The 27,943-nt window shown below is 40.5% G+C and overlaps 1 protein-coding gene across 1 annotated transcript in view; it reads left to right on the forward strand.

The window, feature by feature from the left end:
- The window catches only part of npepps (aminopeptidase puromycin sensitive), a 217,303-nt gene that overhangs the window by 79,674 nt on the left and 109,686 nt on the right, over positions 1-27,943 (forward strand). The window contains exons 3-6 of the mRNA XM_080213884.1: positions 14,039-14,116; positions 19,410-19,531; positions 20,224-20,331; positions 27,116-27,316. Coding sequence (XP_080070010.1) covers positions 14,039-14,116; positions 19,410-19,531; positions 20,224-20,331; positions 27,116-27,316 — 509 coding nt within the window. The remainder of the gene's footprint in view (positions 1-14,038; positions 14,117-19,409; positions 19,532-20,223; positions 20,332-27,115; positions 27,317-27,943) is intronic.

The following is a 27,943-nucleotide window of genomic DNA, read 5'->3' on the forward strand; positions in this document are numbered from 1 at the left end:
GGCCTATAATTCCCTGCCTTTTGCCTGGCACCCTTCTTAAACAACGGCGTAACATTAGCCGTTTTCCAATCTTCCGGCACTTCCCTGGAATCCAGCGACGTCTGGAAAATAACCACCAAGGCATCCACTATCACCTCCGCCATTTCTTTCAGAACCCTCGGATGCATTCCATCCGGTCCTGGCGACTTGTCCACAATCAGTCCCTCCAGTCTGTCGAGCACCTCCTCTCTAGTAACAGTAATGTCATTAAGTTTTATTGGGCACTAGGGCCTCAAACATTGAGGAGAAGGCATGGTTGAATGATCATTCTTTGCAGAAATTATGTGGCTGGCGGAAGGCCAGTGGCTATCAGTTGGGATTTTGAAAGTACAGTGGTAAGTGAATTTCGGCTTGTTTTTTGGGAGGGGGTGGAGAGGTGCATGCTGTAGATTAGTAGTCTCTAACCCTTTTCATCACAAGATCACTTTCAGCATCAAAATACAGCATGAGATCTACTCTTAAAAATTCAACTTTACTAAAACCCCAAGATGTACTTGTGCATAACACTCACCGACTCTTAGTGTGATACCTGTGCTTTCATGCTATTTGCGAGTGCTGTGAAGTCTGGTTCGTGGTTTGAGATGGCTAGTCTTGTGTAGTCCATCAGATGGCATCTGTGAGACCAATGCAATATTTGGACATGATGATTTTTGTCTGGGAAGAGGCCATCTCACAGACATATATGGAGGCAAAGTTGGCCTTCACCTTGAATACACACGATGCCAGAAGAGGGTACTTCTCCCTGTTTACAAGCCCCCAGGTTAAGGAACAAATAGCCTTTGTTCCTTAACCTAGCTTTCAGCTCTGTCATTTTGCATAGTAAGAAGTCTCAACACCAGGTTAAAGTCCAACGGGTCTATTTGGTAGCACAAACTTTCGGAGTGCTGCCCCTTCAGGTGAGTTCAGCGCTGGCATCTCCACATCATGTTGCATGGTGATTATTTCCATGTCAAGTCCATTGCTTTGTTTGAACACCTGCTGAAATTGAGACTCCAGGATCGGCCTGTTGATTGTAATCGACTATTTGGAGACCACTGCAATAGGTGATAGAGTTGGGCATGGAAGGGGATTTGAATAGCTAGTGACACAAGCAAGTGGTTGCAGTCATATTTACAATTGATATGATGCAGCTACCAAGACCACAGGGGATCGCAAAGTCAAGAGGGTGGTAGTGAATATGTGTTGGTGAGTTTACATGGAGGGAAGGATTTAGGGAGGATAAGAGAGAAGTGAAATCAAGTAAAAGAGACCATAATGAGTTGAGACGGTGGTTGAGAACCCCAAGTGTGAGAAGTTATTTGATTTAAAAACTGAGGGAGGAAAGCACCCTTCATAATGGATGGGAAGAGCATTGTTCACAGGTGAACATACATTCTGGAGGGAGATGTAGAGAGGGATGGTGAGAAGAAAGATAATTCCTTTATCCTACTTTTTTATTATTTTAATCATTTTATCATTTTATGTGTCTTTGACTAACAAGTGTGTAACTGAAATGTGCACAGTAAGTAAATCTCAGGTGGTGCTTATAGTTTAATTCTCCAAATACCAATCAAATCTCAACCTGTACCCAAACAAAAAGTTCACTCAATTTAAGCTTTCGCTTCCTGCAAAATCTGGCTGAATTCTCAAAGTTAAATCTGGGTTAGAACTTCTGAGATGAATAGTAATTTTTTTTTGATCATGTATTGGAGATGGAATGCATCGCTTTGTGTACTTTGCGGATTTCCTTGGTGAATACTACATCCCAAAACTTGGCCTGAAACCATGTTTATTGACAAATTTAAAGAATGGAGATTTGGCTGATTTACAACAGTCATATCGTGTCAATATCCAGAATAAATATCTCGAGTCTCTTGTGGTTGTTGGCAACAAAGTCCTTGGTTTTGGACCTTAGTCCTTATTCCTAATCTCAGTCATCTTCGAAAGAAGTTAAAATCATTGGAGAGGGATCCATTTTACACTAACTAGCTCAGCTGTTACTGGTAGATAGTGGTTCAAATAATGTGTATTCTGTGCCTGAATTGGCCTTATCAGTCATCTTTGGACATATCACATCCAGCCTCAAAATGACCAGTGGTGTTCAGGTCCTCATTGACGACAATGGACGAACAACACAACACACAACATTCACCTGGACAGTTTGATTTCAGCAGCAGGAGCCAATTTCAAGTTGTCAAAATATTGGCCTAGATATAATAGATGTGTGTGTATGTATATATAATTATAATAGGTATAGACCCTCCCCACACCTGAAAAATATATAATAGCCACCCTGCATATAAATATATGATGTATTAAGTCAGAACGAGCTGTAGGTTAGGTGGATTAGGCATTATAAATGCATTGGGCTCTGGGGAGAGGGGAAGGCCTGGGTCTTCTGGGCCAGATGCTCTTTCAGAGAGTCAGTGCGGACTTGATGGCCTCTTTCAGCAGTGTAGGGATTCTGAGTCTAAAGCAGACATTGATTTCAAAATGGAGTTGTAAGAAAAAACAATACTTGTTGATCACAGCAATGCCTATTAACCTTGTTGTTAGTCCTGAATTTTGTTGGTACCTACCCATGCATTTCATTGCTCAGTACATAACATCTACCAGAAAATGTGTGGTTTTGTATTTTTCTAATATCAGCTTTAGAAAACTGGAGCAGAGAAATATGCAGGGTCTTTATCCACTGTTGTGAGCGACCAACCAAATTATAACCTTTATTTTTGTCTCTGGTAAATTATTCTCTCCATATTAAATATGCCTGATTTGCCCATCAGCTGCTAAGGGAGTAAGTGAATTATCTGCTACCCATTCTTTCTGTTGCTGGGTATGAGAAAGTGTGTCTCCCTCTCCCCTGCAGGGAATTGATTAAGCTTCTGCTTGGCATCCAACCATTTGGTGTGAGTTGGATTTCAGTTCAGCTCTTGATCTGTCCTTGTCCTTCATTTTTTGATTGATTGTTAATGGTACCATTCTGGCACGATGTTGTGCGTCTTATTTCAAACTGTCAGAACATGATTGAAAGGTGGTGATTAGTGCTGTCAATAAGGAAGGAGCTTGCTACCCAGTCAATTGTTACTGTCTTGAAACTTGCTATCTTGGGATATTAGTGAGTCATTTAAATCCCCTTAGAAATGGAACTTGCTGGAGACATCAGATAGTTTTGAGGTTTGCTGTATCCACAATGCAGAGACGCCCGCCCCCATGCTTTTCCAGCAATATTTACCCCCAAATGAGAGTGTCTATATTATTTTGAAAATCAAATTTAATTACTATTCTTTTCTTATCTAGACTTTGATCCATGCTAAGCTACTATTTCACAGGACGGATGGGTTAAATAGGCGAATTTTTCAGGTGACTATTAAACTATATGAAAGCATCATAGCCAACCTGTTTTGTCTTTTTTTTAATTTGTTACATTTTATCTGGAAGGATTGACAGCACAAACTCATGAGGATTTAAGCTGTTCAACAGATAATGCATGACAGTTGAGATAGAATTCCATTGGATAATACAGTGTCACTTCCTGGGCATTTGGTGCCAGACTAACAGGAATGGAGCAGAAAAACCAGAGCCAAAGAATACTGCATCACTGCCGACAGTCACCACTTGCTCTCCACCGAAAATGGCAAGTTCTTTCCTGGACCTTCCTCATAGTGTGACTGGCGGATCAGCGAGGTGCTCAAGTTACGGACCATGCGTGCTCACAACATGGCTCCCTTGAAGCTTCTCCCTGCTCATCTACACATTTGTACTTACAAGCACAGATTAGTGGATAATGTCAGTTGTCTTTGATATCTCCTCCCCCTTCTCTGTAATGCACAAATGTCTAGAGGACAATTATACTCCATGTGTCTAGACTGACACCAGCTAATCCAGCACAGCTCAGGAAATGAATCCGGAATGTGGAACTGAGCCACGACAGATCAGCCATGATCTTATTGAATGGTGGGGCAGGCTCGAGGGGCTAGATGGCCTGCTCCTGCTCCTGTTTCTTATGTTCTTATGTTCTTATGTTCTTTACCTTCGCTCTGCATAACTTAACATAGTGGCATGAAGTACGTTCCCCATTGAACCATCAGGGTCTTTTTCTACAAGGTGCCAATCCGCTACAAAATAGTGACATACCTCTTCTGTTCATTTCCTATAACCTAAATATTAATTTAGAAATCAACTAAATAATCCAGCGTTACCGATGAAAGAGAAAAGGGATTGATCCATTATTGGGTAGATTGATGTATTTATATTTCTACTTGTTTGTTTCTTGAATAATTTATCCTGCATGCTGTTGCTGCCTTTATTGTCCATCAAATTCTGGATTGCAGAGATTCCCACCAATAACTGAAGCACTTGACCGCAGTTAACACTGGACTTGTTCACATGGTTATTGCTTTTTAGCAACAATATTGGAATTTACTTTTTTCTTAAGAGTTAAAATGACTCACTACAAAGGAAACTAACTATAGTAGCAACTGATTATTGTTGAATCTAAACTTTACCGGATGGTGGGGATGGCAGGTGTCACATGACGTAAGTTCGGGAGAGGCTGCTTTTTCGTGAGCTCTGATGCTACTCATCTTTTAATCCAATGCACAACCCATGAATATCTATCTGATCCTGATTTGTATAATCTGTGCTAAGATCCTGGCTGGAATTTGGCAAAGGGGAACTGAGTTAAATCAAGATAATCCTTGTTTGATTAAGGCATTCAGAGATGGCCAGACTAGGACCAAGTTTGCAGTGGTGGTTTTGCTGGCGAGCAGGTCTACGCTTCGCTGTGATGTTGGTGTCAAGATAATGGCTACCAGTACAGGTGAAGCTGTGGATGATGATTTTGTCTTCTTGGCACAGATTTTTAGTGTTCATTTTGAGGAACTGCACTATATCCTTAAAAGAATGGATGAAATGGAGAAGAGAGTCCTGTCAATGGAAAGAGCAATCTCCTCAATGCAGGCTCATCATTAGTTCTTGGAAATCCTGCTGCATGGCTTATCATGCATTCTGGCTGACTTAGGGGATGGGATTGAACAAAGAATGTTCTTGGGCCTTGTCTTCTGAGGGGCACTGGGGATGAATTCCCGACTGAATTTGAAAATTGGCTGCTATGCTTTCACAATCTTGATTTGAGGGCTGGACGTCTCAAATTTGATGAAACACATTGTATCCGATCTTTGAGGCTTGGGGTCGGTTGAAGGCTTTGACCGCTGGTCTTGTCCCTGGTGTTTGTTGAGAAAAGTTAACGACAGGTAAATGTGTCAGGCCCTTGCTATACACTAGACCTGGGCGTTTCTTTGAGGCTTTGGGACGATGTCATGGTGGAGGTTTAGAGGCTTTGATGAAACTCTGGATGGATATTGGATATTGCTCAACATTCCTGTCATGACATAGGCCTTTTCAAGCTCTGTGGATGGTATATTATCCTGCAATTCATCATTTAAGCCTGAATTTTGTTCCCTTCAGATTTTAATCCTGATTTTGTGATATTGGGCAGCATTTTACAGCCTCACTTGAGTGAGACCGGAAATTCCCACCCGAGGTCAATGGACATTTCTATTGTCTGCCCTTCGTCCACTCAGATTCCACGGTGGGTGGAGCGGTAGAATTCCAGTGATTGTCGTTTATACGGATATGGGTGTATGATTATATGAGCACAGAGACATTTGTTGCCGGATATCCATTATATTATCAGGATTGTAAATCGAGATTGTTTATTCCTTTTTCTTTTTGATAGTGTTTGTCCACTAGTGTGCTCCAACAGTGGAACAAGGGAGGTCGAAGTTTAATTGTTTGTGGGCGCCCTTCTTTCCATTAGGGAGAATGCCAAGTTGGCTGTTTGACATGAGGGTCGTGAGATATTTATCTGGTTTGTCTTTTTTTTAAATGTGCTGTAATCTTTACATTTACACTGGGGGAGTACATATTTAGTACCCTTCACTTTTTTTTAAAGATGAACTGAGTAGTGCCACATCAGGGTGGTGGGTAGGTGGTTTGATATGCAGATATTGACATGGCTGAATAAATCCTCATTGCAGATGAGGAGAGACCCCTGTTAGAACAATTGTGGTTTTGTTTTTCTTTTGTATTTTAGGTATAATGGGACTATGGAATTCTTGCTTTTTTCCTGAAAAAGAAAAGATGGATCATGTATCCTGGAAAAGTCTGGGTCTTTTTCTCATTCATTGCCGTCCCCTGTGATGTTATGGAGTCATAGAATCATAGAAGTGCAGAAGGAGGCCATTGAATCTGTGCCGGCCACAATCCCACTGAGGCCCTATCCCCAGAACCCCATGCATTTACTCTAGCTAGTCCCCCTGACGCGAAGGGGCAATTTCGCATGGCCAATCCACCTAACCGGCACATCTTTGGACTGTGGGCAGAAACTGGAGCACCCAGAGGAAACACATGCAGACATGGCAAGAACATGCAAACTCCTCACAGACAATGACCCAAGCTGGGAATTGAACTCTGGTGCCTGGCATGTGAGACAGCAGTACTAACCAGTATGCTACCATGCTGTCCATGGAGTGAGGGAATTGTGTTTTGATACACACACAGGCATAGCTGATTAAACATTGAATATCTAGCCTTATTCTTCTTCCTGAAGCTTGGTTCCCTAGGGGATACAATTGATATCCTGTTAGTTGCAGAACCTGAGTGTGAATCTATATGTGGTGATTTAAGAGTGATTTAGGAGGCATTCTTCATTCGGAATTTAGGCTGGTTAGAGGATTAGATCGCCTCCTTCAAGGTTTCCCTTACCTTGTTGGGAGGAGGAAGGTTGTATCTCTTCCTGAGGTGCACTGTTGATGAATGTCGTGATGATCTTTTTCTCCTTGTTGGTAGTTTCCCTAGACGAAAATGGTTTAAATTTTCCAGTGATGTGGAGTCTGATCAGTGCCTCTGATTTGTTTGGAGAGGAGGGAGGTTTGTAGTGCTGAGAGCCTGGGCAAGGTGTGCAAGACCTTGGCTTGCTGGATCCTATAGATGAGAGCATATGCTATGCTATAGCTTGTACCCTTTCCTTGGTTTTTCTTTCAATGTTGGAGGTCTTGGAATGCTGAATTTGGATCTTGTAAATGATCCCAAAAGGGATCGTTTATATTTTGTAACCCTGTCTGTGTTACCCTGTGGAAGAGGATGTGAACCTGTGGAGCTGTGCTCTCACGGTGTTATCCTGAGATCCCCCCTCTATCTGATATTCTTTCTTTATCCATATGAGAGGAGACACTGACTATAACTATTGCAATGATGGATAATTGGAATAATTTGTATGAGTCTTCACTGGTCTTTTCTGTGTTTGTGTGGAATAATGATTACTGGACTGTATTCGATTTGTGGGATATGTTTTTTGTGGCAAGTGTAGAATGAAACCTTCCAATAAAAAAAGTTCTGAAAAGAAACTTTACTGGATCTTACTGAGCCTTTTTTCTTCATTTGCGACATTTGTAGATTTTTTTTGTCCTTTTCTTACTCACACGTATATGCCTTCAATGAGGATGTTTAACATTTGCATTTCATGATATTAATTGATATAAATTATGTAAATTATATATAATTTTTTTAATCTAGAAAATATCATGCCTCCACCCAAGTTAGGTTCCACACAATATTGATCACAAGTAAACTGTTCAAATGGAAGAAGTTGTGTGAGAGGTAGAGGGAACGGTTTGCCAGGATAAGCAACTTCTGTGCTGAGAAGTTGAAGTATTTCAGTTTGTGCTCAGTGCCATCTACAATAATGCATTCAGCAGAGAACTCTGTCTCTAGTACTCTTCTGAAATCCAGTTTCACTTTTTCATGCCCATTTTATTTGTTCACTTCTCTTGCCTGCCCTCTCACCAGCTTTTCTTTGTTTTGCTACTCTCACCTCGCTGTTCTTCCTCTGCTTTTCATTCTCTCCAATAAGCTCCCTCAGCATCAAAGAAAGGTCAACATCATGGTCAGTTTTTTGTTTTCATACTTTTTGCTGGCATTCTCAAACTCTGAGGCTATTTTTTCAGGTAGTTCCAATAATCTATATTTGAGATCAATTTTCAAGTTCCCAATTTGAGATCTCAGTTCTTAGATCTGTTTCTTATTTGGAAAAGGTTCCTTAATAGTATTAATTCCAGAACACGGTCTGATTTTACCACCGTGTTGCACCCGTTTTCAAAAACTTGGTAAAGTTGGGCATGAGGCAGGTAGTGCAATCCACGCCTGCCTCAGTGCCAGTTCTCCCTTTACCAAGTGGATGCAGTGGCAATTTAAATGTATTTGCATACATTTAAATTGACTTAATGGGCTGCACGCCTAACCTTACAGGCACTTCCCCCTTTACCACCACGTTTACCCATCCAGAATCAGCATGAAACAGACATGCTCCACAAAAGCCTGATTCAGGCGCTCCAGTTAGTGAGGAGATAGGTGCCTAGCATCCAATGGCTCTCTGTTTGAGATTGGTATTATAGTAAATCATTTTTATAATAGACTATTTTAATGTGCAAGAAAAAAATTAAATGATATGGGGAGGGCAAATAATACTGTTTCATATTTTCTTGGAAACAGTGGGCAGGTAACTTAAGTGCTTGATTCAAGAAGCGTTCTTACTGGTTTCTCAAGCAATTATCGTCTGACAATGAGAGCTAGCATCAAAATAGATGTGTTACAATTTAAGTTTGCAGCAACCATAACAATCTCGTTCAGTCATTGCTGATGCAGACCAATTGGCACAGGCTTGTCTGTGTTGTACTGCACCATCTGAATCAACTTGGAATGTTAATGAAATGTACATGATTTCTGTGTTACTGCAAACATTGCATTATCTTCAAAATTGTGGTACTTTTTTATATCATTGGTTTTGTTGGATTGCTTTTGGAATTGGATCTAACCATGTAAGCATGTTTTCATACTTGGTGCTGTCTTTAGGCAGTGGTTAGATGGTTTCATTTAATGCTGTGTTAGAACAACTGATCTAGGATTACTGCTTTTTGTGGATTAATCTGGACAGAATTATTGAGTCTCTGCCAATCAGTGCTGACTCAAAAGCAGTTTCATGCAATGGATCTGCTTCATTGACAATTGGGTAGGAATAGTAAACCAGCACAGTAACTTACTAGGGGGCAGTTGTTGTTTATGCAATTGAAGAACTCAGATGATATCATTGGCTGTTAGAATTAATCTGTATAAAATCAGCTGACCCCGAATTTGTTCCACCCTTTGTGTTGCAGTGCAAGCCAGGGTGTGCAATTTCAGTTCCTGCTAGGGCAGCCTTTCATATAAGCTTCCATTCACAGTTGAGAACATTTTATTCTATAAAAAGCTTGTTTGAACCCTGTTGGTCAGAATAGATTTTGAATGTGGAAAAGTTTTGAGCACTTTGGGATGACTTTAGCTCAGAACAGAGAAAATGATGTTCCAGGCTTAGTACGGAAAATCATGAAGAGACAAGTGCAGATTGAAAGAAAACAAAAGACGGTGGATGCTGAGAAAACTCAGCAGGTCTGACAGCATCTGTGGAGGAAGAAACAGAGTTAACATTTCGAGTCTGTAAGAGGGAGAAATGTGATTGATTTTAAACTGTTGGAGCATATGGGTGGATCAAAATGGGTGGGAATCAAGGATAGATGGGAGCTAAGGAGGAATTTGACAAAGCTGTCATGGAACACAAGACAAAGGGAATGTTAATAGTGTTAAAGACTAAAGGAGGTACTGATAGTGACATATTAAAATAGCAGAACAAGGATCAGTGCTTTGTGAAAACAAAACTCAAGAACGGCTGACAGGTGGCCCTATTTAGATGAACAGCATTTCATTTGCTCCCCAAACTCTCCTTTCAAGTGAAGCAGCTTTTCAATTGCACCACCTTCAATTTAGTTGACAGTATTCACTACTCCCAATTTGATGATCTTTACACAGGGAAGACTAAATGCAGACTGGGTGATTGCTTAATGGAATACCTTCGCTCAGTCTGCAAGTATGACCCTGACCTTCCTTGCTTGCCATTTCAACTCATCATTTTGCTCATGTCCACATGTCTGTCCTTAGAATGCTTCTATGTTCCAGTGAAGCCCAACACAAACTGGAGGCATGTACCTCATCTTCCAATTAGGCACTTTACAGCCTTTTGGACTTAACATTGAGTTCAACAACTTCAGACCATGAATTCTATCTTCCATCTTGACTTTTTAATCCATTTCCCCCATAGCCCAGCCAAAGCAGGACCAGCTGCTGCATGTTCTTAAAATTTGCTTTCACAGAGTGTTGATCCTTGTTCTGCTATTAACGCATTTTGCTATCTTACTTTTCTGCCACTATTAGCATCTCCTTTAGTCTTTAACACTATTAAAATTCCCTTTGTCTTGTGTACCATGACATTGTTGACAAATTTCACCTTAACTCTCATTGATCCCTGACCTATATTGCTTGCACTTGCTGCACCGCCACTTAAACAGTATAAATTCCACCACATTTCCTCCCTCACTAATTCTAAAGAAGAGTAATAAGGACTTGAAATGTTTCTCTCTCTGCAGATGCTGCCAGACCTGCTGAATTTTCCCAGCCTTTTCTGTTTTCATGCAGATTGGAATTTGTTTTTGGTGGAGAAACATTGTTTGAAAAGCAAATTGGGAAAAGCATGGCTACCATGCTTGGAAACAAGTTACCTAACTTTGATCACAAGACTTCAAGGCACAAAAGAATCTCCAGCCAGAAGCAAGGCTACAAATGAGAAGGAAATGCCTGCATTCCATCGGAGAAGAGTTTGAATGCATCACCCCTGGCCAAAAACAGTTAATCTTGTGGAGAGCTCTTTAAAGTGCACTTTAAGAACAGATTGATGGTTATGAGGGTATTCATCATCATGATCCAGAAGCATAGGAAACATTCAAATTTATGTAGCATCTTTCAGATCTAAATGTCACAAAGTGTTTCATGTCGTGAATTACTTTCGAGCAGCTGCATTTTGCTACCAAATTGTCACAAACTCTAATGAGGGAGCTGCGGGATTGCTTTGTTGTTTGGATTGTTATTGATTTTTTTTTCTAGTGCTCTTTCTTGTTTGCCTTATTTCTGAACTTTCTTTATTTCCTCGTATTTGGTCTTTAATTCATTTTGCATCTGTATATCTCCACTTCAATTTTAACTTGTTTTGATCTTCCATAATTGTCAGTGAGATCCTGAAACTTGGTAACAGTTGCTGAAAGTTTTGCTTTTGATCAATTTGAATTCAAAATTGAGGTTATGCTTCAGTTATACAGAGTGAGACCACATCTGGAGTACTGTGTAGAACATTGCTGTCATCTAAGGAAGGATGTAAATGCATTGGAGGCAGTTCAGAGAAGGTTTACTGGACTAATATCTGGAATGGACGGTTGTCTTATGGGGGAAGGTTGAATGTGCCAAGTTTATATCTGCTGGAATTTAGATGAGTAAAAGGCGACTTGATTGAAACACGCAAGATCCTGAGGGATCTTAACAAATCTTAAATGTTCTTGTGGGAGAATTGAGAACTAGTGGTCATTATTTAAAAATATAACATTGTCCATTTAAGACATGGATGAGGAGAGATTTTTTTTCTAAGAGTCTTTCCTCAACAGATGATGGAAGCAGAGTCTTTGAATTTTTTAAGGTAGAGCTAGGTAGAGTCTTGATAAACAAGGGAGTAAAAGATTATTAGAGGTTGGTAGGAATGTGGAGTTAAGGTTAGCCATGAATTTTTGAATGGTGGAGCAAACTCAAGGAGCCTTGAGGCCTACTCCTGCTCCTAATTTGTATGGTCATATGGACTTGAATGAGTTGGCGGTCATGTTTGATCTTTTCAAGGCTGCTTTGAGAGCAGCCTTAAGCATTTCTGCTTTCCCTCTGGGAATCTTCTGCTGCGACTGAATCGTGGAAACAGCTCCTTTGGAAGTCGGGCATATGAAAGACATATCCTGCCCAGTGAAGCTGGTTTTGAGTGATTAGCGCTCTGTCCAGTGTACCTGATGGAGGGTTTGCCATATTTCACTCCTTAGACTGATTGGCAATCATCAATTACCACCTCTTCTCAGATCCCTCCAGATTGTTGTTCACTTGTACACAAAGCTCAAGATATCCACAGATTTGTACTGTGTACCCATAGCCATCCATCCCCCAGATTCTGCTCACCCACATTGAGCTCTGTCAGATTTTACTCTCTTCTGCAGAAGCTGACTACTGCTCAAGGATCATTCTGATATTGTGAATAGCCCCATTTCCATATGTCTCTGTTTTCTCTTTTCCCCACATTCTGTAGCATAGCCTCTGTCCTCTAAAATTCCCTCTGTTAACGTAAAAACGTAGAGAATAAGTGCAGGAGTAGGCCATTTGGCCCTTTGAGTTTGCACTGCCGTTTAACATGATCATGCACTCTAACCTCACTATCTTTACTTTCCGAGACTCTCTTTCAAGCGAACCCCTTTAGCCAATCTTCTGCTCACCTTTCCTAACATCTCCTTTGACATTGTTGTTTTCCTTGTAGCTCTGTGAAGGTAACTTGAAACTTCGATCTGTATTAAAGGGGCTATGTAGATGAAAATTCAAAAGCACTCTCACAATTTGAAAACATGGGTTCAAAAGGTCTTTCTTTCCCATCCATGTTCAATATGTTTGAGCTTGCCCTGTGATTTCAAATGCTTGTACGGAGCTTTTAATGCAGTAAGGCATCATTGTAATTTTTGAGTTTAAAATCTCAGATCTAGACTTGTTTTGCTGACTTTGCTAAAAAGTCAGGTTTCAATTAAATAAAATCTTGGATCCAAAGGGGATATTTTTATTTGAGGAATAGATTCACAATCCTAAAATGTTTTTGCAGCAACATGATGAGAATGTTCAAGACTGTTCTTCCAATGAACTTTTTAATTATACTTTCTCTACCTATTGCTGTAAATTTAGAACTTTTGTTCAGTAAAGTATAATTGACACAAACAAAAAGTGCTGGAAAGTCTCAGCAGGTCCAACAGCATGTGTGGGGAGAGAATAGCGCCAACATTTCGAGTTTAGATGACCCTTCTGACAGATGCCATCAGGCCTGCTCAGATTTTCCAGCATTTTCTGTTTTTGTTTCAGATTCCAGAATGCGCAGTATTTTGCTTTTTTTTATTATAGTTGACACATGATGTGAATATGTATTGCTGCAGGTAATTGCCATGAATCGTTTCTTTGTATTTTTAGCTAAGTCACTATTTATAGTAGGAACTGGGAGTCATTGAACATGGTGTTCTGCTCAGGTTGTTGTAATAAGTAGTGACTAAAGGGCAGAAAAAAGTTGAATCTCTGTTGGCCTTTGTGCTCTTGGTTTAAGGGGGAATAACATCAGTCAAAGATCTTGCTCCTGTTCACCTTTATTGAAATGCACAAATGTGGCAATCTAGTTGAGAACAGGACCAAGATGAGCTGTGGTGCTCCTCCAACTCGAACAGTTCACCAATATTCACTGCTCGGAATGACGTGAATAATAACCACATTGGCAAGGCACAAGAGACCACCAATGGGAACTCTATCATGAGGCGCAATAGGGATGTTAAATAGGAGGGGAGAAAATTTGCAAGGAGGAAAGAAAAGTTACAATTTTTTAAAACTCCATGTAAACTGTGATGCCAAAACAGCCAGTAGTCATCAAAAATATACTTGCAGGCAACCTGACTGTTCACATGCTGCCTGCTCCACGTTTTTATGATAATGCATTGGGTTACAAGCACTTAAGATGCTTTTGAAAGCTACAGTGTAAGGGCATGTTTTAAAGGGAACAAGCATTGCATGTGTGCGGTGCACGCTGCCGCCAGTGTCTGTGTGTTGCAGGGCATGGTGATGTTCTTGCTTGTTTCTTTCGGCTTGTAAAACTCTCCTTAAATATAAATGTACAATATGCTAAACAGGAGGGCAGAAAACATGTTCACATAAATTGTTTGCATTTGATAGTTGGCCTAAATTGTTTTGTCTCATTGTAAATCACTGCATTACATAACTAAAAGGGTACAATTAATAGCTTGTTTTAATAAATACTATCTTTCTTTTACAGAAATAAATGCAACAGGTTTCAACTATCAAAATGAAGATGAAAAAGTAACTCTCTCGTTCCCCAGTGCTCTGCAAAGAGGTAATTCTAGAACATTATAAATAAAATGGCTTGTATGCCTTAAAACTTATCTGGTCCAGACTGGTTGCTGTTTTACTTCTGAGACCTGGATTTGAAGCAATTCTATGCCCATGTCTCTGATTTTCCCAGGCTCTTTGATTTCTCTGTTTAAGGGTAGAATTCTGACTAGATTACTTAAGTGTGCTAGGAGTGAAAACTGAGATTGTCTTCTCCTAGCCCATGACTTTCTATATTAACTTCAATGGATGGGCTCAGAACCGCACAAAGTGCGATGGAATTTCTTCCAGCTAATTCCTACTTCAAAACAGAAAATCCATCCATAGCTACATCCAAATATTTATTCAATGGTTCAGTAACTTTGTCTTTGCCACTGTCCACTAGTCCAGGCTTGTATAATCTTTTCAAGAGGCTCATGCTGCTCACTCGTTTATCCTTGTCTATTATGTGAGTTGGTGAGACTGGGAATAACACCCCCTATTCATTCACTCAAGCACATGCAGATGCTTACCACCACCACCCACCACCCAGTCGCGCCTTAATGGGGATGCCTACCAAGGAGACCACAGAGAAGTGGTGGAATGCGGCTGAAGCCAAATCAGAGCACTGGGAGCCAAGCCAGGGCACCAGGAACAGGCCACAGCAGCTGCAGATACAGGAAAGTGTGGTTAGCAAGGCCCCGCAGGCTCCAATGTCCTTGCATTGTCACTTACTCACAGTTGCTGGTGTTCACTGCTCCTCCAATCATAGCCTGTTTCTCACGCATGTTTCCTGGTCATGAGCCAATCAGCAGCAAACATGAGAAAAACAGCCTGTGATTGGAGGAATAGTCTCCTGTAGATATCTGACCTGACTTACAGGCATTTTCAACAGTTACTTAGCAGGCTACGTAGAAGAACTCCAGCCTGTGGACAAGCCTGCATTCGCCCATTCCATGTGTTGATAACTCCTATGTAAGAATGTCCTGATCAATTATTAAAGATTGATAGTCTGCACCAATATCTGTTAGGTGATCAGTTGGATTTTGTCACATTAAATAAAAAATATTCTGTGCTGCAGCAGATTTTTAAAATTGCACATACGAATAATTTGGTTTCTTAATGCAATACTTTGGGCATAATTCTCCCCATAAGATTCTAAATGTTGAATTCACAAGAAATCTGGAGTAATTCACGCTAGTTTCAGCTTCCTGGGTGGGAATAGGCCCCGCCGCTCAAATCTAATGAGATTCACACTTATGGCCTATGCACAGAGTGTGGGAGAACCAGTGTGAATTATTTCAGTTTTCCTGTGTCAGCCTCCCATTGTCCCCCACTTTGCAGTGCAGAACTCCAGCCTGCCTTGATTGCTGTCCTCCTGCCCCCATTAATCCCCATGCAGAGTGGCAACAGGAACCCTCACCCCCACTGATCATTCCCTCTCAATGCACCGCCCCATCAAGCCCTGCTGCTTGGCGTTTCCCCATGCTTGATGGGCAGTGCCAAAGTGCTCCCTGGGAGTGGGCACTTTACACAGTTCCCTGAAAGTGGGGACATATTGTAAACCTGGCTAGAGTGAAATACTCTGCCAGGGTGGGAGAGGCTAGTGGGCCCAGAGAATTCGGTCCTGGGCCCGAGGCGTTTGACAAGGTACCTCACAAGAGGTTATTGCAGAAGGTAAGGGGGCATGGAGTTGGGGGTAGGGTGTTAGTGTGGATAGAGGATTGGCTATCAAATAGGAGGCAGAGAGTGGGGGTTAATGGGTGCTATTCGGATTGGCGGTTGGTGACTAGTGGAGTGCCCCAGGGGTCGTTGCTGGGGCCTCAGCTATTTACCATTTATATAGATGATCTGGAGGAGGGAACCGAGTGTATGCTGATGACACCAAGATTGGTGTAACAGCAAATTGTGCGGAGGGTGGGGAGAGTCTGCAGAAGGACCTAGATAGGCTGGGCGAATGGGCCAGGAACTGGCAAATGAAATTTAATGTTGGCAAGTGCGAGGTGGTCCACTTTGGTAGGAATAATGGTAGGAAGGACTATTACTTACGTGGCGAAAAACTGCAGCAGGCGACGGTGCAGAGGGACCTCGGGGTCCTTGTGCATGCGTCGCAAAAACCCAGCCTGCAGGTGCAGCAGGTGGTCAGGAAGGCTAATGGGATGCTGGCCTTCATAGCGAGGGGGATTGAATATAAAAGTAGGGAGGTCTTGCTGCAGCTGTATAGGGCACTGGTGAGGCCGCAGCTAGAGTACTGTGTGCAGTTTTGATTGCCACACTTATACAAGGATATTTTGGCCTTGGAGGGAGTGCAGAGGAGGTTTACTAGGCTGATACCGGAGTTGAGGGGTTGAGCTATGAGGAGAGGCTGAATAAACTAGGCTTGTACTCGTTAGGGTTTAGAAGAATGAGGGGAGATCTCATTGAGACGTATAAGATGATGAATGGGATGGATAGGATAGAGGTGGAGAGACTCTTCCCGCTCAGAAAGGACAGTAGGACTAGGGGGCACAGCCTCCAGATAAAGGGGGGGCGGTTTAGAACGGAGTTGAGGAGGAACTTCTTCACTCAAAGGGTGGTGAATCTCTGGAATTCTCTGCCCGTTGAAGTGGTGGAGGCTGCCTCGCCAAATATTTTTAAGACGCGGGTTGATGGGTTTTTGATAAGCGAGGGGATTAAGGGTTATGGGGAGAGGGCGGGAATGTGGAACTGAGCCACGACTGATCAGCCATGATCTTATTGAATGGCGGGGCAGGCTCGAAGGGCTAGATGGCCTACTCCTGCTCCTATTTCTTATGTTCTTATGTTTCCAGTAGAGATCCGATGGTGCTGGGAGATGCAGTCGTGGTGGGAACGCATACATTAATTGTGTGCATGCCTGGCTGTGAGATTCTCCCACCCCTCTGCACTAGAAAATTAGAGTGGCAGGGTGGAAGATCACCACCTTCGTGTTTGTTAGCTGTTCTAATTTGTTTCAAGTGAAAGTTAATCGACAGTGTTAACTGTAATTCTTGTTAGTTCACTTTGTTGGCAATTGGTGAAAAAAAACTCTGTAGTCCAAGTGTTGGCAAAAATGCAATGGGCATTTGTAATAATTTGTCACATGAGATGGGCAGTGGGCCCAGGTAACTTTAAACTTGCAGTTGACATGTAGTTGGGGCTGAAATGTACCCAGAATTGGTGCCAAGAAAATAAACAGTGGAAGTTGATGGATTGAGAAGAAAAGCAAGAGATGTACGAGGCAGACTTTTTTACACGGAGGGTGGTGGGTGCCTAGAACTCATTGCTGGGAGAGGTAGTGGAAGCAGATAGAGTAATGATTTTTGAGGGACGTCTTGACAAATACATGAATAGGATGGGAATAGAGGGATATGGTCCCCGAAGGGTAAGGGGTTTTAGTTAAATCGGGCAGCATGGTCGATGCAGGCTTGGAGGGTTGAAAAGCCTGTTCCCCTGCTATAAATTTCTCCATCCTTTGTTCTTTTTATGGCCAAGGTTGCACAGCAAATAATCTCCCTCATGTTGCCAGCCCAGAGCCATCATGCATGTCAGACACTTCGTATCAGTAATATCCAAAATAATTAGTAAATCATGTCGCTGGCATTTGATTTGGCAAGAAAAAGGAACTAGTTATTGTTACATTAAAATAAGTTGAGTGCTTTAATGTATTAACCTTCTTTAGGTTTTAGGTCTTGTTACTCAGCAGAATGAATCGTGTTATCCAAACTCAGCCTGAAAACGTCTTTCCAACTGAATTATGAATGATTATTAAAGACCTGTGCATGTTTATAATGAATCTTCCAAAATGAAGATCCTGCCAGTTGATCTCTTAGACAACTTTGCAGTCGTGTGTGCCATGCCAATGGCAGAAATAATGAAAGCTAAATAATGTCCACAACAGGAAGCTGAAAATACTTTGTCCTTTGATGGTCACAAGTCAGGAATTTGGATCAGTGTTCCCTCAGAGCAGTTTTTGGTTAAAGGGACGACATCATGAGATGGAAAAAATAAATCTGAATGTTAGAAATGAAGACTAATGGCTGCAATATTTGAAAGATGGATTAATGGTCCAGGTGCAGATCTTAATATGAATTGTAAATATTGGACTTCTTTGCACTTCACAAAATCTAGGATCAGAGGCAAACTTTTATCTTTGTTACTCAGATGTTTCCAGTTGTTATCCTTTCCAAATGTGTGTCACATCTCCTTGCAGCTTGTAAGCCACCTGCAGTGGTGGCATACTTGGAGTGAGCCTTTGTTAGTTGAAGAATAGCCTATGCTGGAATTAAAGAAAAGATGTATTGAGGATAACGTGTCTCTTTGTACATGAAATTATTTTCAATCATGATGATTTTTAATTTGATTTGAAAATGATGGTATGCCAGTCACTTCCATACCACTTACACAATTATTTTCCTTTATTCATTCTTCAGGTGTAGACGTTGCTAGTACGGTCATCATTTATTGTCCAATTGTAGTGTTTTGTGACTATTGTGGCGCAACAGGGTGGCCTGATAGGCTACGTTAATGGGTATTTGAAGGGTCAACCACACTAAAGTGGGGAGAATGGTATTTAACCTTTTGGAGTGAATAACTAACCATCATTATTGTTATTGTGGAAGATGATTTATAGTATTTCTAGTGGCAAGTATACTGGTAGAGTACAATAGTACTGACCTAGAAGGGAAGATGTGCTTGGAACAGTGGTATTGATCAATTAGTATGAAGTTGGTGTTGGATGTTTTATCAAAAAAATTATCTTTACTGGAGACTGCTTTATATTAATTAATTGTCTTTTGATCTAGATTTAAATTCAAATTGTTGGTACAAACATGCCCTCATCCTGTTGGCTACAATTATCTTGAGCAGTTTCAGCTCCATAATGGAAAGTCCCAATGGTGCAAAACTGCCCAGATTTGCAACTGCGGGTAACCATGAAGGAAGACCTTTGGTGTCAGATGTGAGGATAATTATTTTTGTCCTTCTGCGATGAGGATTGGATATGTTATTGGGGAAGAGTTGAAGTGCCTTTTTCTTTGCCTTTGGCTGCACCTGATGAATGTGTACATGATATTGATGATGCTAAAATAGAACAAATGTTCAGTTACAGGCCTATCTTTTACAGCCACAAAGATTAACTTTTAAGGCAAAAAAAACTAAAAACTCTAGCCAACAATTTATAAAGATGTCCTCAGATTTAATAAATAAATAGTAATTTATGGATTCACTTACTGGCTTGCTAGCTAGTCCGTTGTTTTCATGTATTAATAAAATGTAATTTCTGTTTATGATGTATTAATTATAGCATTGTATTGTAACAGGTCATGGCATGTTGAAGATCGATTTTGTTGGAGAGCTGAATGACAAAATGAAGGGATTTTACAGAAGCAAGTATATAACGCCATCAGGAGAAACCCACTATGCTGCTGTCTCTCAGTTTGAGGTTAGAAAATAAAACCATAGTGTAGCGGAGTCCATCTTTCTGGTAAACCTCGAGTGGGGCTTGATGCAAGACTTTGAAAGGGGGTCAGTTCAGACGGCTGGAATGTTAGATATCTGGTGTTGGGGGAAGCTGTGCAGAGAATGGCTCCATTTCACCACCATCTGCTACAAAGAAACCTCTCTGATTATTAGTTTGAGAATTTCCGTTTGCCGGAAAAAAAATCATCAAAGGCTGGATCTTTCACAAATTCCACTGAGCATGGCAAATTTTTAATTTTAAAGTTCCCTGAGCCTGGAATCCTGCTTTTGTCTCAAATCAGTTATTGCTCTTTAGTTTAAGCAGTACCATGTTTTCTTCTTTTAATGTGAATTTATTCCACATAGGAAAATATTTCACACACCATTTATCCTCTTTTAAGTATGAAGGGCACATGTATAATCTGATTAGACTTTTAGATAATACTTGTAAAGCTTCTCATGTCTGTGCACTGCATACAATGTGAAGTGATCTTACACTATTTGAACCGATCTGCATTTTTTTCTCTCTGTCTGTCTCTCTCTCTCGTCTCTTTGCCACCCCCTGTGATCTTCTTGCCCCACCACCCCTCCCCTCCCCTCACCTCACTGTTCCCCATCTCCCACTGCCTCCCCTCTCCCCCTGCTGCCCCTGTCCCCCACGTTCTCTACCTCTAGCCTACAGATGCACGGAGAGCATTTCCATGTTGGGACGAACCTGCCATAAAAGCAACTTTTGACATCACACTAATTGTTCCAAAGGACAGAATTGCCTTATCTAACATGGTAAGTAGCAATGTGTCTTTAGTCTGCACTTTGTGGGTTCTGTCAAAGGAAATGGTGACGGAAGAAAGGAGGGACGGAGTGTTTCAATAAGTACAAGAGAATCAGGGAATGTGGAGAATAAATCACAGTTAATTTCATTGAAGTGAAGGATATGAGAAATGTCTTGTCTGCGAGATTAGTCAATCTAGTTACTATGCATCTCATTTTAACCACCATATATCTCAGATAAAATTGTAAAGAATACAGGATTAATGCAATAATTGTGCAGTTGGGTATTGTGATTAAAAGCACTTTTGGTCCACAGGTAATGACACATTTCTTTTCCCTCCATTATTAAATGTTCTCAGGTCAATAACTGCATGGCCAAAAGCAGAGTAACCTCTGCTAAGGCTTGCTGTAACTTTTAGCTGAAAAATAGCAAACTTTACTGCACCAGTTGTGATTTTCTGAGCCCTCCCACATCCAATCATCTCCATGGATACTTGGAGAACTTGTGGTCTGTTTTCCTGTTGTGTCCATGTACAGTAGGATCTGCAGAATTTTGTTCAATGTAGAATTCTTGTAGAGAATGACTTTGATCCCCATGGGCTGTGCCAACCTTGGTATCAAACATGAAGGAATAGCCAGGTTAATCTACTGTGCTAGTCAGCCTCCAGTGTTTTAACAAATCATGTACACTTACTGCTGATAATCCACCAATGTGGATGTGCCCATTTTCCATCCTCCATTTAGTGACTAGTGTAACTCCCTATATTCAGTTGTCAAGTGGACTTCCTACATTGTCTACGGCTGCGTTCAAGAAATAGAAGTTTGACTTCTGTGCCTAATGTTACTTGCGCCTTCAACAATTCTTTTATAAAGTTAGATCACATTTGTGACTTTAAGATTGCTTCATTGTTGGAGGAGGTTCTCCAGCAACCCATTTACATTCATGGATAGCATGCAAGAGGACTGCTCTTTTCCTCTGAAACCTCAAGCTCCTTTTTCTCCATCTTCATTGGAATTTTTCCTCTCTCCCTCTTGACAGTCCTAATGTCGGATCATTGGTGCTTCCATTCTTGCATCTTTGAAAAATCAAATATCTTAAATAATGTCTGTCCTTTCGTATCCTCTAACTCATTCATTGCTTGAACTGTAAATATTGGACTTTACCTGCTTCCATTTTCTCCTCTTCTTGCAATCTGAAGTCTTCTAAAACCCAAGCATGATAATGCATTTACTTGATCATCTTTTTCATTCTGTTCATCCTTAGCAGAAAGAAATAAGGATGAGCTTGTAGTTGTATTGTCCTTTTCATATATTTGACTGTGCCAAGCACAGCTTGTCACATAGTCTAGTCCTTGGCCCTTTACTTGGATTCCTCATTTATAATGCACTTTAGTTTGTATTGCAAATCAGTTGCCAAAAAAATTGTAATGGGGTGTCAAAACCACTACTGAGAGACTAGGGCAATGAGGCTATAATTACATTGTCAGGTAAAAGTTGGATTAATTGCAGCAAAGAACGTCATCGTAACTGCAAATAGGTAACACCTACTGAATAAAGCCGTAAATATATTGCACAGATTCATCTTTGAAGCATTCTAGCCAAATTGGAATTTAGATTTATTGGTTTGCTCACATCAATGCAGTATTTTTAAAAACGAGACCTATTGCATGCCAGACCTGGGAGATTGTGCTTTGAGTAGATGGCAAGAAATCTTTAATCTTGTTGAAATTTTAGTCATATATTTCATTTGCCATTCCTTAATTGAAGCCAGTGATCAATAATTTTAATGTTTCAGAAATTATTAATTTTGCTTTGCTTAATATTTGTTCAAATGAAATAATGATGGCTTTACTCATTTACAGTTCAACTACATTGACTCTTACAGTTATGGCAGTCATGGGAAAGTTGTATATTAATTTACTGTGTAAACATATTCAGCATCTAGGTGGCATGTTGGTGTGCAATATTGTAGTAACAATAGAGATTCAGTTCTGAGTTCTTACACTCATAATGTTAAGCATTTTACTGCTGGGTAACTGGAGGGCTGTACTGGGACAGTTTAGAGAGTATGTTGGCCACAGGTGCTGGAAGTAGCTTTGAAGACCTGTGATATAGTAAATAAAAGAATTCGACATTTTTAAAAAATGTGTGCAAATGTATGTATATGTTTGTGTATATGAATGAAAAATATGTGAATGTTGTGTACATATATGATCAATATATGAAAGGAAATGCCTTGTCCAAGGTTGTAACACAATCAAATTGCTCAAAATAACTTAAACCACGTGAGTTTTGTATTGAATACTAAGATTGTGTCATGGCCTGAAAATCACTACAGTTAAACTGCTTGAAATAATAGTGTCTAAGTTATTGTAGTTGCAAGTGTTTATGGCGCTGCGAAGCCTACGGCTTGTCCACCGAGATGGTTTTTGAAGATGCTTGTTAACGCAACATGATGGTTGGGTACAACAGTTATGACACAAATCTTCAGGTATGTCCAGTCATCTGATGAAAAGGGTCATTAATAAGTGGGTGAATTTGTGGGATGTGATAGTGGGAAGTTGCATAGCTAGTTCAGAGCAGCAAAGCTTGGTGTATCGGAGATTTTGCATACAATGAGACAGCAATTCCGCACTCACTCTGTATCTGTCGTGCGCAGGAAGTTGATTTCTGAGATTTTGAAGTGAGGAGTTTTATGAAATTATGGGTGAAGTCGAGTTTTTGTTTGGAACACTGTGGGGGGGATGAGAGAGTGCAATAAGCCAGAGATTGTGCACTGGGGTACAGGAGATATTGCTTAAGTAAACGTCTAAATGCTTTAATTCCTGTGCATGAAACTGGCATTCATAATAATAATTACTGCTTTCAGCTTTACACTGCAGGTACAGTTTTCTGTATTGTTGTAAATCTAATGTTTGTCTTTGCTGCTATCAGCATTTATAATTATTGTTCATAAATCTTTTGGTGACATCAGGGAGATCATGACAGGGCACATAATATAACCAATGTGGGGGTAAGGATTGCTATTTGTCCTCTGGACTTGCTACAGTTACTTATATGTTGGGCAGATAAGAGCAGGAAATGCTGGATTAACTCAGCAGGTCTGGCAGCATCTGTGGAGAGAGAAACAGAGTTAATGTCTCGAGTTCAACATGACTCTTCTGAGCCAAAGAAAAGTAATGTTGAACTCAAAACATTAACTCCTGTTTCTCTCCAGATGTGCTGAATTTTTCCAGCACTTGTTTTTATTTTGGATCTCTGGCATCTGCAGTATTTTGCATTTATTTTGGGTAAAGGTGCTGTCTGGCGTTGTAGATAGCAATGGTTTATTATTTCACTGATTTTTGTTGTCTGTGATCTGAGCAAAAGACCCAAAGTTCAATTTGCCACAGACATAACTGGCTGTTAATCTTTGTGAATCTTTAGTTGGAGACTTTGGTGCCTATTTGATGGAATAAGTCTGTGTTGCAAACTGAATTCTGCTTTACAGGGGTTTTTAATAGTCCTTTTCAGTTTTTTGTAATCAATTGCTACTTTTGGAATTGTGGTTAATTATTTTCCAATTAGACAACACTGGAACAATGAGTTAATGGAATAACTGAGGTAGTTGTATTCACATTGTTTTTTTGATGTTTGAGAATGTGGAGTTATTTCTCTTTGGTTCTAAATCAGGCTCACCAGGTTTGACTGGAATTACAACTGAAAATGAGATCCCATTTTTAACAGCTGACAAACGCTTAATGCATTTGTCAGCTATCAAACAGGAATCTCTTTTTCAGTTTGATTAAACAAGGACCTTGCAAACCCCAGTCACAATTTCTTGCAGTCTCACATCATTTACTGACCATTTTTTGGACTCTGAGATATTGGTAATCCCATCAGTCCGAGCAGTGATTTATCCATTCCTCTTGATCACAGCAGTTGCAAATACAAAGTAGAATTCCAGAGTCCATCAATTGCCAACCTACAGCTGTGAATTCAGCCATTAATTACAACAGCTGCTCAAGACGTTTTGCTCTATTGTCTAAAATCTGGTAGATCTGAAGCACTTATTGTGGCAGATGAAACTCTAGCATCTCTTCCTCAGTGGTATGAAGATATTGTTTTTTTCAGGGTTCCTTGCTTTTGAGTCTTTTTTGAGTCTCCGTGCATGTTAATCAGGGGAATGAACTTGAAGGTGAATTTCAGGGCTCAAATTGCCGCTGCTGTTTCAGTTGGAAAATGGTTTTCAATAATCTTCCTGGTTGGTTAAACTCTTGCAGCAAAGAACTATAATTGGGGAAAAACCACTTAAAATATCTCCATTTTTGGAACAATTCTTAGACTGCAGTTTGACTGTGCAAATTTCTTACATTTTGAAGGTGATGCTTACCATACGTGTCACTGAAGTCTTACTGTCATACCAGTTCCCAGACATGTGCCCAGATTTTATGTCAAAGTGCCTCTTACTGGCCTAAATTGTTGAGTTGATTCGATGTTCTTTATCCATGATCTTAATCATCCCTGAAACAACCTCTAACAGCATCTGCACTGCAGACCTATAACGCACTGTCGTCTGGGTTTGATTTTGGAAACTTTTGGAATCTGGAAAACTTTCCTTTTCTTTTAAGACCAGCTCTTGTAGATTCATGCCATAAGTAAAGTTTCTTCAATTGTATTTTTGGAATGTGAGTCATTCCCTCATTTCCAAGTACAGTTCATTTTGATTTTCATCACTCTCTCAATTATGCTGACTCTTTATAAGTGTAGACAGCTTTTTAAGCTTGGATGGAGTAGCTTGTGGAAGCAGATGCATGGATAGGCTAGACAGAAAAGGAAAAGTGTTGTTTGATTCTGTGAAGACTGCTTGGATGGCCAGGATTTGAAAACTGATATGAAAATCTGACTCTTGTATATTGTCATCATTCGGAGTCTAACCTGAAAATCTCTCATCTAACAGCAGATAACAAAGACTACGAGAAGAATTGGGCTGTGATATCTCCAACTGAAGCAAAAATAATTGAACTCTCAAACCACCTGAAAATTGTAATCAATATTCCTACTAAATGTGTGGCATCAAAAGATTGTTGCAGCTTTCAACCCCTTATGAATGCTCTTTGTTGATTACAAAGACTTCTATCACATTGCATCTTGCAAGATTCTTTGGAGTTATGCCTTAGCAACCATATTTCTTAATGGATAAAGCATTTTGATGGAGAACCTAGGCTCTATATTGTACTTAGATGGTCAAAACCAGTGGAGCAGTTGACCACTGCAGTTGGTCTAGAAAGAGGAAAAGAAGTCGCTCTACTGCTGACAGCTGTCCTGTTGAGTTCGCTCACGTATGGATGTAGGTTAAATGCAGAATTGATCTAAGCAGCGATATCTTCCGAGGTTGTATAGCCAGCTAACATTTGTTTACTGACCATTTGATTACTGGAATGCGGCTGACATTGGTGTATCCAAACCCTAAGAAGAGGACAGGAATGGACCAAATTCTCAGTTATAATGTGGGCTATAATTTATCCAGTTGTAAAGAATATTTCTTTATTCAATTAGTTTCTGTTGATGTAAACTTGTTCTGTCAATTTCGGTACATTTCATTCAGTCAGAGATCTTTCCCTATTTACCATGCGCTGGTTTAATTAGAAAATAGTTGTCTTAAACCAAAACAGAAAATAATGGAAAATCTCAGCAGGTCTGGCAGCATCTGTAAGGGGGGAAAAGAGCTGACGTTTCGAGTCCAGGCGACCCTTTTTCTTAAACTCTGTCGTTCAGAAGAAGAAATGCTTTGTTAATAGCTTATAAAGGCTTTCATCAAAATTGACAGGTGATTTGATCTGTCGTTGTAGTACCCACCCTTGGATATAATAGAAGCAGGGGCAAAAAGGTTTGTAAGTTGAGGAGGGTGAGATACCTAAATAAGGGAAATTAACTTGTATTTGTTCAGTGCCTTTCATGTCTTCAGGATGTCAAAAAGTGTTAATACCTCAAAAATAAATAATTAGCTATAGTCACTGTGACATGGCAGACAACCACATTGTGCGCAACAGGGTCCCACAAACAACAGTCAGCTAAGCGACCAGGTAATTTGACCAGGCACAAAAGGTACTCCTTTGCTCTTAGAGCCTCAAGGTTTTTTACTTCCATGTGAGCGGCCTGGGTTTAACATAGGCTTACGTTAACACTGCAATGAAGTTACTGTAAAAATCCTCTAGTCACCATATTCTGGCACCTGAGAGAATTTGGCATGGCTAATGCACCTACCAGCACATCTATGGGAGGAAATCGGAGCACCTAGAGGAAACCCATGCACACGTGGGGAGACTCCACATAGACAGTGACCCAAGCTGGGAATCAAACCCTGGCTGACCACTATGCCACCATGCCTCCCCATTATGTCCAATCAAAGATATTAGCCTTGATTTATACGATCAAAAATACAGAGTGGGACTTGAATCCATGATCTGTGTTTCAGGAAAGAGTGCTAAGACTGATTAAACACAAGGCTAGTAGGAAATCCAGCTCCTAAATCTGCTGTACATTAATGATAAACGCAACAAATAAAGTGACTGCTGCTGATAGATTTATAAGATTAGCCTGTTTTATTTAACAGGCATTTCCTTTTATGGCAATTTTGAATGATTACTTAAACCACTGTTAATGCTTCCTGTGATAGATTTTTTTTTTTCGTTTTTTGATGCAGCATTTTTTATATTTTTGTTAGAATGCAGTTGAGATTGGGATATTTCCAGGTGAAGCATGTTGCTAATGCATTCTTCAATTTCTAACCTAAGTTCTGCCTTCAATGTTACAGAATGTGATTGAGCGTAACCCATATCCTGACGACGAAGACATGGTTGAAGTCAAGTTCGCCAAATCGCCGATAATGTCCACGTACTTGGTGGCATTTGTGGTTGGTGAATATGACTTTGTGGAAACCAAGTCATCAGATGGCATTCTAGTTCGCGTCTACACACCCATTGGAAAAGCGGATCAAGGAAAATTTGCTCTCGAGGTTGTTGTTGTTTTTGTGTCCTTTTGTATAGTGTGTCCTTAAAACGAATGGAGAGGGAGGAAGAACTGCCCCTCATTTCTTGAATTCAAGATGTCATATTTGTACTCCAGTTCCCTAAATGAAACTTAAAATTATCTGATCACTTAGGAAGGTAGTTACAGGGTAAATTCACAATGGCTTGTTATGCTGTTGAATTTTAATTGTTCACCCTTTACTATTCTACTACCACACTGCGCTATGCTGCATTCTGTACTCCCAACACGCTGACCTGTGCGAGCACACGGTGAAGCACAAATTTCAAACACACTGAATTCCCAGCTGCATGAGGTTCAAGCAGTGCACCTAAGTGCATCAATGTAGGCCAGATATATTAAGAGGCAAGTCAGCCCAAGTCATTTGGATAATAGCAAAGAGGGAGGACTGGCATTGAATTGTCAGCCTCCTTTGGAGTTACAAAAACAGAAAATGCTGGAAGATCTCAGTAGGTCTGACAGCATCTGTGGATAGAGAATAGAGCTCTGATGAAGGGTCATTCAGATTCAAAACGTTGGCTCTATTCTGTCTCCACAGATGCTGCCAGACTTGCTGAGATCTTCCAGCATTTTCTGTTTTTGTTTCAGATTCCAG

This window comes from Carcharhinus amblyrhynchos, chromosome 27, assembly GCF_965287045.1.
Source record: "Carcharhinus amblyrhynchos chromosome 27, sCarAmb.v2.hapA, whole genome shotgun sequence".
NCBI lineage: Eukaryota > Metazoa > Chordata > Chondrichthyes > Carcharhiniformes > Carcharhinidae > Carcharhinus > Carcharhinus amblyrhynchos.